The sequence below is a fragment of the Scyliorhinus torazame genome, chromosome 8 (assembly GCF_047496885.1).
Source record: "Scyliorhinus torazame isolate Kashiwa2021f chromosome 8, sScyTor2.1, whole genome shotgun sequence".
NCBI lineage: Eukaryota > Metazoa > Chordata > Chondrichthyes > Carcharhiniformes > Scyliorhinidae > Scyliorhinus > Scyliorhinus torazame.
The window spans coordinates 108098845-108114422 of record NC_092714.1 but is presented as its reverse complement, the minus strand read 5'-3'; the positions used below and the strand labels follow the sequence as shown (position 1 = coordinate 108114422).

The 15578-nt window shown below is 46.2% G+C and overlaps 1 protein-coding gene across 1 annotated transcript in view; it reads left to right on the top strand.

Annotated features, from left to right (window-relative positions):
- Nucleotides 1–15578, top strand: part of LOC140428025 (cilia- and flagella-associated protein 47-like) — a 1060448-nt gene that overhangs the window by 40991 nt on the left and 1003879 nt on the right. The window contains exon 5 of the mRNA XM_072513997.1: nucleotides 6301–6526. Coding sequence (XP_072370098.1) covers nucleotides 6301–6526 — 226 coding nt within the window. The remainder of the gene's footprint in view (nucleotides 1–6300; nucleotides 6527–15578) is intronic.

Here is a 15578-nt window from a genome sequence, read left to right as displayed (position 1 = left end):
TATGGGTTGTGGGGACGAAACCCTCGCAAACACAGGGAGAATGTGCAAATTCCCTATGGACAGTACCCAGAGCCGGGATCGAACCTGGGACCTCGGCGCCGTGAGGCAGCAATGCTAACCACTGTGCCACCGTGCTGCCTCTGGAGGGTGGTCTTGCAGAGAGGGCGACAGGCTAGGCCTCCCAAACTTACTGTACCACGACTGGGCGGCTAATGCGGAGAAGGTGCGGGGCTGGGTTTGGGGGGGGGGGGGGGGGGGATTGTTGCTCTCTTTGGTTGTTTCTAAATATGGCGGTCAATATAGTTGCCTTCCTTAATACTAATTATGTTTGCTTTAGAGTCGGCAGGTATCTTTCGATACCGTCACAAGGTTCAAACCCGAATACTGATCAAAGAGTCGGTACACCAGTTAGTTAGTTCAAAGTCAATACTATTTATTTACACACACAGTAATATCTACTCATGCACAAAATACTACAGCCTAAACTATCACTACTGCTAAAGCCTATACTTAGCTGCGGGCACTCAGTCAGAGGAACAATGGCCGTTGTTCGGTTCTGAGGCTGCTTGGGTCGAAGTGGTAGAGGGGAACAGCTAAGGTCGTCCGTCTGGTAGCGAGTGTTGACCTTGGACTTACTTGCTTCTGGTGTAGCTGGTGGAAGAGTCTCTCCGCTGTGAGAGCCGATTCCAAGAGAGCGATTCTCTCTCTCAGGGCTGCCTTCTGATACCTGAAGGGGGCTTCGCGCGCATTTGGGCGGGCCTTGAACTTGGCCCCAATCAATTGGGCCATTTCTTGATCACTCGCATTGATCCTGACCAATAAAGGGGTGGATGCCCTAATGGCTGGGCGTGTCCTAGGTGGTCGTTGGCCTGCTTTGTTTTCTGCTTTCGGTTTGGGGAACTGGCGCCGCGAGGTCTGGGGCCAGAGCGGTTACTTAAGTATCTTCCTTTGTTCCCGGAGATGGGCCATCCATATGCTAATGGGCCTACAGTTCCGGTCTCGTCTGGGAGCTGTTTCTCCAATATGCAAACAGGCTCTGTGCCTGCTTGCTTTCTTAACATTGTCCATTTTCCCTGCAATCTTTGCAAATGTCCATTTTGTATTCTGGAAGTGGCCATCCCAGATGGCTACATTCCCTCCTTGTGATCCTCAACGCGAAGGGTGAAGGATCACATTACAAGGGTGAAGAAACACATTACCGCGTCGTCTTCGTTCTCCTCCCGAGTCGGGCACCCATAAAAATTGACAGGCTCTACACTGCTCTGGCCTATGAATTGCAACTTTTACCTAAATTATTTTATGTACATACATCATTATAAAATTCTACGGGAGGCGCTATGACATTCAGGCATGCATTACAAAATAAAAAAACTGGAACCTCTAACTGTCCCGAACTAAACTATCCTCAATCAATCCAAAAATAATCTACAACATTTTAAACTGTACAATTGCAGCAACACAGGTCTCTCTGGCTTGGCAGTCAAGCACAGAGTTTTACATTTCTTTATTAAAACGAAATGAACACACACAAAAAACGGATGTACTTTAATTCACTTAAAGGGGTTGCGGGGTTTGTTGAAGTCCGAAAATAGGGGACCTGAGGGTGTATACCGGGGTGCGGGAGGCTTTCCTCCGCCATTTCCTGAGTCTTAGGATCTGAACGACATTGCAGAGTATCGCCAGTACTAACAGTGCTTCCACAATGTAGGACAGGGAATACCAGGTGGTGAACTTGTCACACCAGGTCAGTGTATCGGTAACTATCTCGGGGTTTAGTGTATGGCAGGGATGGGAAACATTCACGGCCTGTGTGGTAGGGGTCAGGGGGATAGCTTCCGCGTGCAACTGGAGGGATCCCGCTAAGATCCAACTGTAGAGCATGATGGTTGTCTTCATCTTTCCTTCTTTCTGTCTTCTTTTCTTCTTCTGAGGTTCCTGAGGTTCCCGAGTTCTATGGACACAAGCATAATTTATGTTAGTATCTTGTTTAAGATCTCGTCTGTCTGTCCTTTATTGCCAATTACCCATTAAAATTGGTCATTATCTGTGACTCCCTCATTTTTTTTTTTAAACCAAATATTTGGGGACAAGACATCCGAGAAAAATACTGACACAGTGCGAGCCGTCTCGCAGTCTGTGTGATCTACCATCCTAGTGTTTGAGGATGCAACTAGCATCTGGAAGCAACCTAAGGGTTGCCATAAAGAAACAAAAGAGTTTTGAACTTAAAGAGCCAAAATGGGGTGCGTATGGGCTGTGGCGGGTAAGAATGGGTGGAATCCCCGGGTAGGACGGTGATCAGTGCCGTATGTGCTCTACCTGAGCGTAGCTGACCAGAGCGGGGTCCACAGGCAGGGCAGGGACCAGTGCCGTTTCTCCACTGCCTGAATGACCGGCAAGACCAGTAAAAATTTGCGGTCGTCATGGGGGTTGCATTTGTGCTATCTTCTACCGTCAAAGCAGAAGGGTAGTTATGATTGGTTGTCCACGGACAAACTTGTTCCATTAACTGCCAGTGGGCGTTCAAAGAGTGGTGGCGTGGGGCCATGAAAACTTTAAATTGACAAACAACATTTAACCTTCACAGTAACAAACAAACATACATTACAAACATGGTGCAGGTTCCATCAGAAAGGACACCGTAACTCTCCATCGGTTCCTTTTTACCATCATCTGGACACCTCATTGCTCAATAGCGAACAGAGTCGCAAAGGGATTTGTTTGTTGGGAGTCAGACTCTATGTTATCATCTTCTCCCAGTTGCCATACTCTTGACTGGAGTAGGTGCGCTAAAGCTGCTTGTGGCGAATTGGGGTCCATCTCATCATTCCGGATGAACCTGAACGAATTGTCTCGGTGCCAGAATCTTGTGTCGAGGTTGGAGCTGCAAAGTTTTAATCCATAATCGTCGGGCAGTGGGTCTGGGTCAGGGGCTTTAATGTACGTTATCTCGAAGGGGTCGCTGGAATCATGTTTGGATTCGCTGGGAGTGGGGCCTGGTGCAGGGGTGTAATCGTAGTGTGGTGTGCTGGGGCTGTCGCTATCGCTATTGCTGTTGCTGCTGGTTGAAGGAAGGGAGAGGTGGAGTCGTGCCTCTGGGGTGGAGTCGTAGTCGTGCCTGAGGATGGGCTGGACAGGTTGGGGGAGGGTAGGAACACGTCGTTCAAGGGTGGGGCGTGCTCATCCACTGCTGCAAGCGAGATGTGGTGTGAATGGTTGTTCTGCGAGCCATTGGCCTTAAGCTGGTTTATGTGAAACCACGCAGACTTGCCATTCGGATAGGTGATCTTATACACAGAGGGGCTGACTTTATCTGAGATGGAGTACGGTCCGGAAAATTTTGGGGAAAGGAATGAACTGGGGTTGTATAGGGATAGCATCACTTGCTGCCCTACTGCAAACTCAGTGGCGTGTACTGTTTTATCAAAGCAAGCTTTGCTTTGTTTCTTGTGGGTTCCAAGCCTGACGGCTGCTGCAAGCTGGGCGGCCTTCACATTCTCAATAACCTGTTGTACTGCTTTCTCATGCGTGAGGGTGTTGACTGTGGGGCTGGCCAAATCCAGTCCTAATAAATATTCTGTCCCTTTCATGGGGCGTCCGGTGATGAGGGTGTGGGGGGTGTATCCTGTGGACGTGGTTACTGTGTTTTGAATGAACATTAATGCAAATGGGAGAACTGTGTCCCAGGTGCTGTTGTGCTGTTGCACCATTTTTCTGAGGGTGACCTTTAGAGTTCTGTTCATCCTTTCTACAATGCCATTTGATTGGGGGTGGTGTGCAATATAAAACTTTTGCTTTATTCCGAAAATTGTGAGGACGTTTTTCACCACTCGTCCTGTAAAATGGGAGCCTTGATCGGACTCTATACTGCGTGGGAGGCCCCATCTTGTAAAGATGTGCTGGGTTAGGATTTTAGCTGTCGTTTTGGCAGTGTTGGTGCTGGATGGAAAAGCTTCCACCCATTTTGTGAAGGTGTCGATAACCACCAACACATACTTAAAACCATTTCTGCAGGGGGGCTATATAGTCGATTTGCAAATTCGTCCAGGGGCCATTAACGGGGCAGGTGTGACCAAGCTGAGCCTTTCTTGCATATCTGTCCGGATTGTTCTGGGCACAGATTAAGCAATTCTCGATGTAATGTGTAACATTGGCTTTTAAATCAGGCCACCAGCAGAGGGGTCTGAGGTGGGCTAGGGTGGGTTCAATGCCCTGGAGTCCATGATTGTCATGGAACTGACAAATAATTTGACATAAATGCCGTCTTTTAAAATCACACCGTCATGTGTAGTTATCGTGTTTTAAAACTTATCATAGGGGGCTGGGAAGTTGCCTTTTAAAACATCCCTGAGCTTCTCATCTTCCTTTTGAGCCTTTGCCAAATCTTGAATGTTGGTCTGTGAGACCGAACCGAGTGTACTGGGGCGCTTACGGGGGTTAAGTAACCATGTCTGGAACCTGCTTTCGCTAGGGCGTCTGCCTTAACGTTACCGGGGGGGGAAGAACGATGATGACTTCGAACTTTGATGATTCCATATTTCCTATCTTTGGCCATTTTCAGAATATGTTGGAGTAATGGGGCTGAGGGTAGGGGCTTTCCGTCTGCGGAAACAAATCCTCTAATTTCCCACAGGGTTAGGAATTCTGTTAAACTGTTGCAGACATATAAACTGTCCGAATATATGTCGGCTGGGGTCGGAAACGAGTCAGGGTGCTCTACAATATACGCTATGGCTGCCAGTTCTGCTGCCTGCGAGCCTAAATGTCCTGGCAATTTTAACGAAATCTCTTGTAGGGCGCATCCCTGCATCTCCTCTACATAAATACCGCAACCGGCAATTCTTTTCCCATTTAGAACTGTGGAGGAGCCATCCACAGATCCTCAGGGCTGCGCATGTGTCTGTGGGCAGGGGTCTCTGGGGTGTAGTACCTGCTTTCCTGTGGAATGACTTCGGTACAAAGAGTCCTGTGTTAAGCTTTGTGGTGATAATCTCACACTCATGTGGGGTACCTGCATAATGTAAATTATCGGCTAGGAAAAGTGTGGGTCTTGGTTCTCTTAACTGTTATGTCCCGTCCCTGTAAAAGAAAGGTCCAACGGGCTGCGCGGATTTGGCTGACTGTGCCATCCTTAGGTCTACCAGCAAGTAGGAGTTGTGTTGCGGTGTGCAGGGGGAAGGATCTAGGTACCTGCAGGTTTGAGATTTTGCAAGGAAGGTTATCCTGACCTTCCCGATAACACCAGTCTCCTCGCTATTGGAGGTGGTATTGTCAGGGGGGGGTGGAGAAGGGGGTTGCATTCGTGATTTATTGGACGATCCTGGAGGAGGATAGGGTGCCCACGGAAGGGGTTAAGGTGAAGTGGGAGGAAGAGCTGGGGATGGGGGGTGTGGTGTGACGTGCTGCGAAGGGTGAATGAAGGCTGATACATTTGAAGGTTGTGTATAGGGCGCATTTCATCAAGTCAAAGTTTTAGGGGGTTGCGGATGTTTGTGAGCTATGTGGGAGGAATCCCGCAAACCATATTCATATGTTTTGGTCCTGCACAAAGCTGGAAAGGTATTGGTGGGAGATATTTAGCACTGAGGTTTTGCATATGGATGTGGAGCCTGGTCTTCTCGAAGCCATTTTCACGGTGTCGGACTGGCGCAAGTTGCAGGCGGGTGCGAGGCAGACGTTTTAGCCTTCACCTCGCTGGCCGCTCGTAGGCGGGTCTTGTTGGGGCGGAGGTCAGCTTCTCCGCCCTGTGCCTTGGCATGGCGGGGGCATCTGCTGAAGTTTCTGACCCTGGAGAAGGTGAAGTTTGAGCTCGGACGGGGTGGGGGGGGGGGGGGGGGGGAGTGGTTCTACAATTCTTGGGGTTTGTTTATTATGCACTTTCGCAGCTGGTTGCCGTTGAATGCAAAGGAGGGGAGGGAGGGGTGGTCTGTTTTTGTTTTTATTCTACGAGTCTATGTTTTAGGTTTTATATTGTTGGGGTTGTTCTGTTGTTGTTTTCTTTGTATGGTGAAAATTATGAAAATATGGCGAATAACAATATTAAAAAAAATTAATTTAAACGCAATGCAATGTTTTAGGACAAAATTCTAAACTTGAAACCTTTGAATGGCTGGCCAGTCAGAGGCCTTTTTAGTAGCCCCAGTAGGCCAAATTATTTTTGGGGGTGGTGGGTCTTGGGATGGAGGGGGTGGAGTGTGGAAGTTGTGTTCAGGGAAAGTGTAGGAGGGAGAGTTGAAATGGAAAAAATAATTTTTCACTCTAACAGTAGTATGTTTCCATTTGTTCTCTCTCCTGCCCCAGGGTGAAGTTGGACAATGCTGAAGATGCTACTCTGAGAATTAAGGCAAATATTGTTCAGCCGTTTTTGGAACTTCATGATTTTTCTGGCCAGAAGATTGAATGTATTCAGTTTGGTGGTGCCTATTACGGAACCTCAAAGCAGGATCAAGTTATTTTGTACAACAACAGCCCTGAAGCTATCAATTGGCTGAGTGTGATGGAAGACAATGCTATTGGATCTGAAGTGGTAATAACTCTAGGAAATATTATTGAAGTAATATTTTATTACATTTACGTGAATAGCATCTACTTTGTAAGCAAATTTCTATCAAGTCTGGAATATTTTTCAGAAATATTGGTATCCATTATTTTATGCTTTATTTGATCACACCAATGGTAAATAATTGTTATCGTATATGATATATTGCCATTCTAAAAATTTAACACCTTGAATCTTTTTCAAAACGTCATTAGGAAGATTGCGTAATGTTGAGGTTTTGGCATAGTCAGCAATTGGGAGAGGGTCATTAATGTCATATGACACTTGTTGCCTACCAGCAGTGTCTTTCCTCCTTCTTCACCTCATGTTATTATGTTAGACCCAAGCCATCTCATTTTGGTTCGGAGGAAAGGTTAAAAGAGCTGAAACTATTACTCTGTTTCCCTCTCCACAGTTCTGCTGAGTTATTTCCAGCATTTTCCATTTGAATCTCTCATTTTGGTGTTTGCATTATTCAGAGTGTTATTATCTTCTAAATATTTAAATGATTCTGAAATTATGTCATGGCATATCAACATATGAATGCTGAACGTGAGAGCTAGGAGCAGGAGTGGACCTTGCAGCCCCTTGAGCTTGATTTGTTTGCAAACTTCTCAATCAACTCCACTTTCTTACCCCATTTCCATAACCTTGACTCTCCTAGTGCCAGAAAATCTATTGATTTTGGTCTTGGATATACTGGATTGAGCATCTGTATTACTCTGGGTCGAGGATTCTAAAGATTCATAATATTCTGTGTGAAGAAATTCCTCCTCATTTAATTTTAAATCTAATCTTAGTTACAGACTCCAACCAGAGAAAACAGCTGATCAGCATCTACTCTGTCAACCCCTTTAAGAATTTTATATAGATCATAGATCATAGATCATAGATCATAGATCATAGAATTTACAGTGCAGAAGGAGGCCATTCAGCCCATCGAGTCTGCACCGGCTCTTGGAAAGAGCACCCCACCCAAAGTCAACACCTCCACCCCATCCCCATAACCCAGCAACCCCACCCAACACTAAGGGCAATTTTGGACACTAAGGGCAATTTATCATGGCCAATCCACCTAACCTGCACATCTTTGGACTGTGGGAGGAAACCGGAGCACCCGGAGGAAACCCACGCACACACGGGGAGGACGTGCAGACTCCGCACAGACAGTGACCCAAGCCGGAATCGAACCTGGGACCCTGGAGCTGTGAAGCAATTGTGCTATCCACAAGGCTACCGTGCTGCCCCTATGTTTCATTATGATCATCTCATATTATTCTAAACTCCAGAGAATATTGGCCCACTGTCCTCAATCTCTCCTTATATGACATCCATCTCATTCCAGAAATGAACCCTTTGTTCCACCTCCCCTAAGGCAAGTATTTTCATCCTGAGATAAGTCGCCACAACAGTACACGATGCTCCTGATCTGGTACCACTAAAACCTTACATACTTGCAGCAAGTCTTTCTTCCGAGTATAGTCCAATCCCCTTGCAATAAAGGTCAACATATCATTTGCCTGGCAAATTACTTGTTATATCTAATTGTTAACTTTCTGTGATTTGTGTTCAAAGACACAAAATCCCTCTGATTGCTTGTCTATCACTTTTTAATTTATTTAAGTTTATTTAGACTTTCAGAAGGCTTACGAGAAGTTCTCACATAGCATATGTAAAGTTAAAGCGCATGGGATTGCAGATAGTGTCTTGAGATGGATAGAAAGCTGGTCAGCAGACAGGTCACAAAAAGTTGGAATAAATGGGTATTTTTTCAATTGGCAGTTAGTGACTAGAGGGGTAGTGCAGGGATCTGTGCTAGGACCCCAACTGTTCCCCCCCCCTCCCCCCCCCCCCCCACATCAACTTTAGGAATGCGACAATTGGAACTATTTCCCTCTTGTTCGTAGCAGGTAAAATGCTAATGTGCATTCTTCTGATTCATTTACTTTCTACGGCTGAGGAAATTTTCCCAGGGACACGATATGGCATTACACCTACCAGCGGAACCTCTGACATGGTCTTTGTTCCCTGAGAAACCCAAGAAAAATGTCAAGAACAACACTACGAACTCTACATTGTATTAATCAACCTGACCAAAGCATTTGACTCAGTACGTTGAGGCTCTGTGGATGGTGCTGTAAAGATTTGGATGCCCAAGAAACTGTATCACAACTCTTCAAACACTTTCATGATGATATGACTGCAATTGCCTTGAGTGAGAGATCCAAAACAATCCCCTTCAAACTCCAGACCAGTATCAAACAAGGCTTTGTGATGGTCCCCATAATGTTTATAATCTACCCGAGTTTCAAATTCAGTTTGAGAGCGGGAAACTGGAGTCCCACACTAGCGTTTTGGAGTTAAACAAAGGTAATTACGTAGCCACGAGGCCAGATCTGGCCCTAGTAGACTGGGCAGGAAGAGTAAAAGGTAGGACAATTGATGAGCAGTGGCAGTTGTTTGAAGAGATATGCAATTCCTCACAACGGGGCAGCACGGTAGCATTGTGGATAGCACAATTGCTTCACAGCTCCAGGGTCCCAGGTTCGATTCCGGCTTGGGTCACTGTCTGCGGAGTCTGCACATCCTCCCCATGTGTGCGTGGGTTTCCTCCGGGCGCTCCGGTTTCCTCCCACAGCCCAAAGATGTGCAGGTTAGGTGGATTGGCCATGATAAATTGCTCTTAGTGTCCAAAATTGCCCTTGGTGTTGGGTGGGGTTACTGGGTTATGGGGATAGGGTGGAGGTGTTGATCTTGGGTAAGGTGCTCTTTCCAAGAGCCGGTGCAGACTCGATGGGCCGAATGGCCTCCTTCTGCACTGTAAATTTTATGAAAAAACAAAAATATATTCCAGAGAGGAAGAAAGATTGTAAGAGGGGGAAAACATCCATGGCTGAGCAAGTAAGTTAAAGGTAACAAAGACAAAATGAAGGCATACCATATTGCAAAGATCAGTGGCAGGCTGGAAGATTGGGCAACTTTTAAAGATCAACAAAGGGTTACTAAAAAAGTAATAAAAAGAGCAAAGGTAAATTCTGAAAGAAAATTAGTGCAAGATATAAAAAAGGATAGCAAAAGCTTTTGCAAGGAAATTAAAGGAAAGAGAATAGCTAAAGTGAATCTTGGTCCCTTGGCGGATGAGACCGGGCAGTTAATAGCGGAGAACACAGAAATGTCAGAGACATTAAACAAATATTTTGCTTCAGTTTTCACGGTGGAGGACACTAGTACCGTCCCAATGGTAACATGTAATGCAAAGGCAATAGAAAGGGAGGAACTTAGAACAATCATCATCAATAAGTGAAAAGTATGAATCGAACTATTGGGATTGAAGGCAGACAATTCCCCCAGGGCCTGATGACTTACACATAAGGTTTTAATGTGTCATGTGAGAGTACCTTTAAGAAATGGATGTTTAAGCAATGTACCTTTAAGAAATGGAACTGATCATATTACTGAAGTGATGTCAGAGGGTGGGGGGGGGGGGGGTAGCTGAGCTCACTTCTGCTTTTGGTTTCAGTTTTGAGGAGAAAGCTGGGAGTGCCTGTGTGTTGCTGTGAGCTGCAGGAAGAAACACAGAGCTGGTCTGTTGATGTCTGCAAATCCAAAGACTATAAATATATTGAATGTAACCTGATGTGTTCTTATTTTCGAAGGTTGAAGTCTTTTGGATGTTTAAAGGAACAGTTTGAAGGATTATTTAGGCTTGTAGTCTTTTGGGGTTCTCTTTGAAGTAATGGGTGTTAAGATATTAAAAGTTTGTTTTTAAAAGGTTAACTTGAGTTCATAGAATAAACATTGTTTTGTTTCAAAAAACATTTGTCCATGATTGCTGTATCACACCTGGAGAGTACGCCGTGTGCTTCCCATAACACAATCTATTAAAAGTCGTGGGTCGGTTGAACTCCATTATGCACTTTGGGGTTCTGTAAACCCGGACCCATAACAATTGGGGGCTCGCTCCGGATAAAAGTCTGTCTATTGGATTAGCTTAATGAACAGAAAGCCAGAGGGGGGTGAGCATATTGTGGTTGCTTTTCAGGTGTGGTATTTTAGTTTAAGTGGGGAGTGTGTTGTGGACATGGCTCGTTCAGAGGCTCAGACGTTTTTGGGGGTGGAGACGGTCACACGCAGTACCTTACGGACGGAGACTAAAAGCAGACTGTTAGATTTGGCAAAAACATTGCAGTTAACATTACCTGACAAAATGCGAAAAGATGAGGTAATTATGGTGGTGGTTAAGCATTTAGAGTTGCCTGATATACCGTTTGATTCATTAGAAATGGCAAAAATTCAGTTGCAAATTAAACAAATGGAACATGAGAAAGAATTAAAGCAGCTTGAATACGAAAGAGAGAGAGAGTAAAAAGAAAGAGAGAGGAAAAAGAAAAGGAGAGAGAAGAAATGAGAAAAGAAATAATAGCCCTAGCAGAACAAAAGGAAAGAGAAAGGGAGATACAGATTAGGGAAAAAGATAAAAAGAGAGAGTTTGAACTTCAGAAAATGGCCATGAAACAAGTCAGTTAAAATTGGCAGATGTAAAGGTGTAAAGGGAAACGTACAGTTGGATGATAGTGATGAGGATAGTGAGAAAGAGCATCAAAGTCGAAGGCTTGGTGGGAATCTATTTAAATATGTCTAAGCATTGCCAAGGTGTGACGAGAAGAAGGTGGAAGCCTTTTTTATTTCATTTGAGACGGTAGCTAAACAACTGAAATGGTCACAGGACTGATGTAGTGAGAACTCATGTGGAAGAGCAGAGGGTTAAAACTACGCGGTTAGCAGCAGATGATTATGAATTCGTTCATAAATCAAAGATTGGTTTCCGACATCAGTTTCAGCCGGTGAGGGATAGAAACTGGGGACATGAGAAATACTCAAGTGGTAAAGGTAAAGGTGATCTGATGGGAGATAATAAAGAGAGTGTACCTCAGATTAAAAAAGAGATCCAGGAGGGTGAAAAATAAATGAAAAGTTTCAAATGTTTTCACTGTAATAAAGTAGGCCATGTAAAGTCACAGTGTTGGTGGTTGAAGAAAAGCACTGGGAAGGCTGATGTGGTAAAACAGGATAAGACAGTGGGGTTTGTTAAAGTGGTGAAAGAAAGCCCAAGTGAAGCGAAGGAGGTGCAAAAGATTGTACAGCCTGATCAAGAGGTGATTGATAAGGCACATGAGGTTTAATGTAGATAAGTGTGAGGTTATCCATTTTGATTTGGAAAAATGGATAGGTAACTTGTTATCTAAATGGTGAGATGCTTCGGTGCAGAGGGATCTGGGTGTCCTTGTGCATGAATCACAGAAAACTATTATGCAGGTACAGCAGGTAATAAGGAAGGCAGATGGAATTTTGGCGCTTATAGCTTTTTTGAAGAGGGATGTAATTGCATTAGAGGCAGTTGAGAGGAGGTTCAGTCGATTTATTCCAGAGATGAGGGGTGTGTCTTATGAATAGAGATTGAGCAGTTTAGGCCGATACTCTTCTGCAGTTTAGGAGAATCTGGGAGAATCTAGGAGATCTAATTGAGGTATATAAGGTGATAAAAGGTATTGACAAATTAGTCTTGGAGCAGATGCTTCCTCTTGTGGGGAAACCTAGAACAAGGGGTCATAGTTTTAGGATGAGGGGTAGCAGATGTAAAACAGAGATGAGGAGAAATTACTTCTCTCAAAGGGTCGTGAATCTGTGGCATTCACTCCCCTCAAGTGCAATGGATGCCAGGACTTTGAGTAAATTTCAGGAGGAAATTTTTAATTAGTACTGGGTTGAAGGATTATGGAGAACGAGCAGGAAAGTGGTGTTGAGGCCGAGAGATCAGCCATGATCATATTGAATGGTGGAGCAGGCTCGAGGAGCTGGATTGCCCCTTCCATCCAACCATCCAACCCCTCCATCCGTCCAACCTCCAACCACAAACCCGCTGTCGACTCGACCCGACTGCTGCCGACCACTTGGCCAGACCACCAACTAACGACTAAACCCCATGACCCGACACGACAACCTCCCGACCTGACTACCTCCCCCGGATCACGTGACTGACCCCTGACCACCACACTACGTCCCTGACTTAACCCAACTATTCCCCAACCGACTACAACTACCCCTCATCCAACTCGACAACTCACGAACCCGACCCGACTCTCCTCCATCTGATCCCACTACTACCCAGACCCAACATGCATAACCCTGGCGAGCTGACTACACCTCTGACCATCTGCCTATCTGACTACCCTCCAGATTCAACTAGCCCCTAACATAGAACATAGAACATAGAAAATACAGCACAGAACAGGCCCTTCGGCCCACTATGTTGTGCCGAACCTTTGTCCTAGATTAATCATAGATTATCATTGAATTTACAGTGCAGAAGGAGGCCAGTCGGCCCTTTGAGTCTGCACTGGCTCCTGGAAAGAGCACCCTACCCAAACTCAACACCTCCACCCAACACCAAGGGCAATTTTGGACATTAAGGGCAATTTATCATTGGCCAATTCACCTAACCTGCACATCTTTGGACTGTGGGAGGAAACCGGAGCACCCGGAGGAAACCCACGCAGACACGGGGAGGACGTGCAGACTCCGCACAGACAGTGACCCAAGCCGGAATCGAACCTGGGACCCTGGAGCTGTGAAGCATTGTGCTATCCACAATGCTACCGTGCTGCCCATAAGAACAAATAAATCTACACTATATCATTTTACCATCTGACTATCCCCCGATCCACCAAAATACCTCCCCGACCTCATCCCTCTACCCTCCCAATTACCCCCAGAACTGAATACCCACTCATTCCCCTACCACCTCATTCACCTACCAACTCACCCACCTAACACTTTACCTATCGCCCGTCACTCATTTGCTTATCCATTAAAAACATTTTTTAAAAAAAATTCTCCTTTTTCACATTTTCTCCCAAATTTACACCCACCAACAATAAACAATAATCAGTAACAAATATGTCAATCCCCATATCTATAACAATGATCCCATCCTCCCACCAAACCCCAAACATTAGCCCGCATGTTCACACAAACAAATGACAAAAAGGAATTAGGGATCACCCATAGTCGCCATTAACACACACAGCTTCCCTCCCCCCAACCCTCCCACCCACCCGCCCCAACTAATGTTCGATGTTATCCAGTTCTTGAAAGTGCATAATGAATAATGCCCATGAATTGTAGAACCCCTTCATCCTTCTCCTCAGTTCAAACTTAACCTTCTCAAGAGTCATGAATTCCAACAGGTCCCCCCGCCACGCCAGGGCACAGGGTGGAGAGGTTGCTCTCCAACCTATCAGGATCTGCCTTCGGGCGATCAACGAGGCGAAGGCTACAACATCTGCCTCCGCACCTGTTTCCAACCCTGGCTGGTCCGACACCCCGAATATGGCCTTCCGGAGGCCCGGGTCCAGTTTCACGTGCACCACTTTAGAAATTATCCTAAAAACCTCCTTCCAGTAATCCTCTAGCTTTGGACAGGACCAAAACATATGAACATGATTTGTTGCCACCCCCCCCCCCCCCACCCCCCCTGCAACGTTCACACACATCTTCTACTCCTTCAAAGAATCGGCTCATCCTCGTCCTCGTGAGGTGTGCTCTGTATACCACCTTCAGCTGTATCAGCCCCAACCTCGCGCACCAGGTGGAGGCATTCCCTCTCCGGTGCACCTCACACCAGAAGCCCTCCTCAATATCCTCTCCCAACTCGTCCTCCCACTTTGCTTTGATCCCTTTCAGTGGTGCCTTCTACTCTTCCAAAATAGCTCCGTAAACTGCTGACACTACCTCCTTCTCCAGTCTCCCTGTCGTCAGCACCTCCTCCAGCAATGTCGAGGCCGGCTCCACCGGGAAGCTCTGTATCTCCTTTCTGGCAAAATCTTGAACCTGCATGTATCTAAACATTTCCCCCTGCTCCAGCCCATACTTCGCTTCCAGCTCCTTCAATTTTGCAAACTGACCCCTAAGAAACAAATCTTTTAGTGTCTTAATCCCCTTCTCCTTCAATTTCTGAAAATTTCCATCCCACCTCCCTGGCTCAAATCTGTGGTTCCCCCAAATCAGCATTTCCCATCACCCTGCCCCCAACCCGAAGTGTTGGCGAAACTGCCTCCAAATTCTCAATGAAGCTATTATTATCGGACTCCCTGAGTATTTCCCCGGGGCTATCGGGAGCGGTGCAGTTGCTAGTACTTTCAATCCCGACCCCCTGCACAAACTCTCCTCCATTCTGACCCACTGGGAATCAACCCCTCTGACCCAGCTCCGCACCTTCTCTACATTCGCCGCCCAGTAGCAATACATCAGGTTCGGAAGACCCAAACCCCCTGCCTGCCTTCCCCTCTGTAGCAGCACCTTTCTAACTCTGGCCACCTTCCCTCCCCATATGAACAAAGTCATTCTTCCCTCAATCTCTCTTAAAAAAAAGCCTTTGGCAGGAAAATCGGCAGGCATTGAAAAATAAACAAATCGCGGCAACACGTTCATTTTATCCGCCTGTACCCGACCTGCCAGTGACACAGGGAGACCATCCCATCTTGCCAGATCAGATTTCACTCTCCCCACCAAACTAGAAATGTTGTACCCGAGGAGACCTTCCCCCACTCCCGGGCAACCTGCACCCCCAGCTACCTCAAGTGAGTCCCTTCCCTACGGAATGGCCCCACCCCTGCCGAGACACCACATCTTGTCTAGATTTGGTTTGTACCCCAAGAAAGGCCCAAACACTCGAAGCAGCTCCAATATTCCCCCATCGACACACTCGTTTCTGACACGTGTAACAGCAAGTCATCGGCATATAAGGACACCCTATGCTCTATCCCCCCCGCACTATTCCTTTCCATACCCACAAACTTCTTATTGTGATGGCCAACGGCTCAATCGCGAGTGCAAACAGCAGGGGGGACATAGGACATCCCTGCCCAGTCCCACGGTGGAGAGAAAAGTATCTTGAGCTGATGTTGTTTGTGCGAACACTCGCCCTCGGATCCTTATATAGTAGTTTTACCCAGTTCACAAATCTTGGTCCAATCCCAAA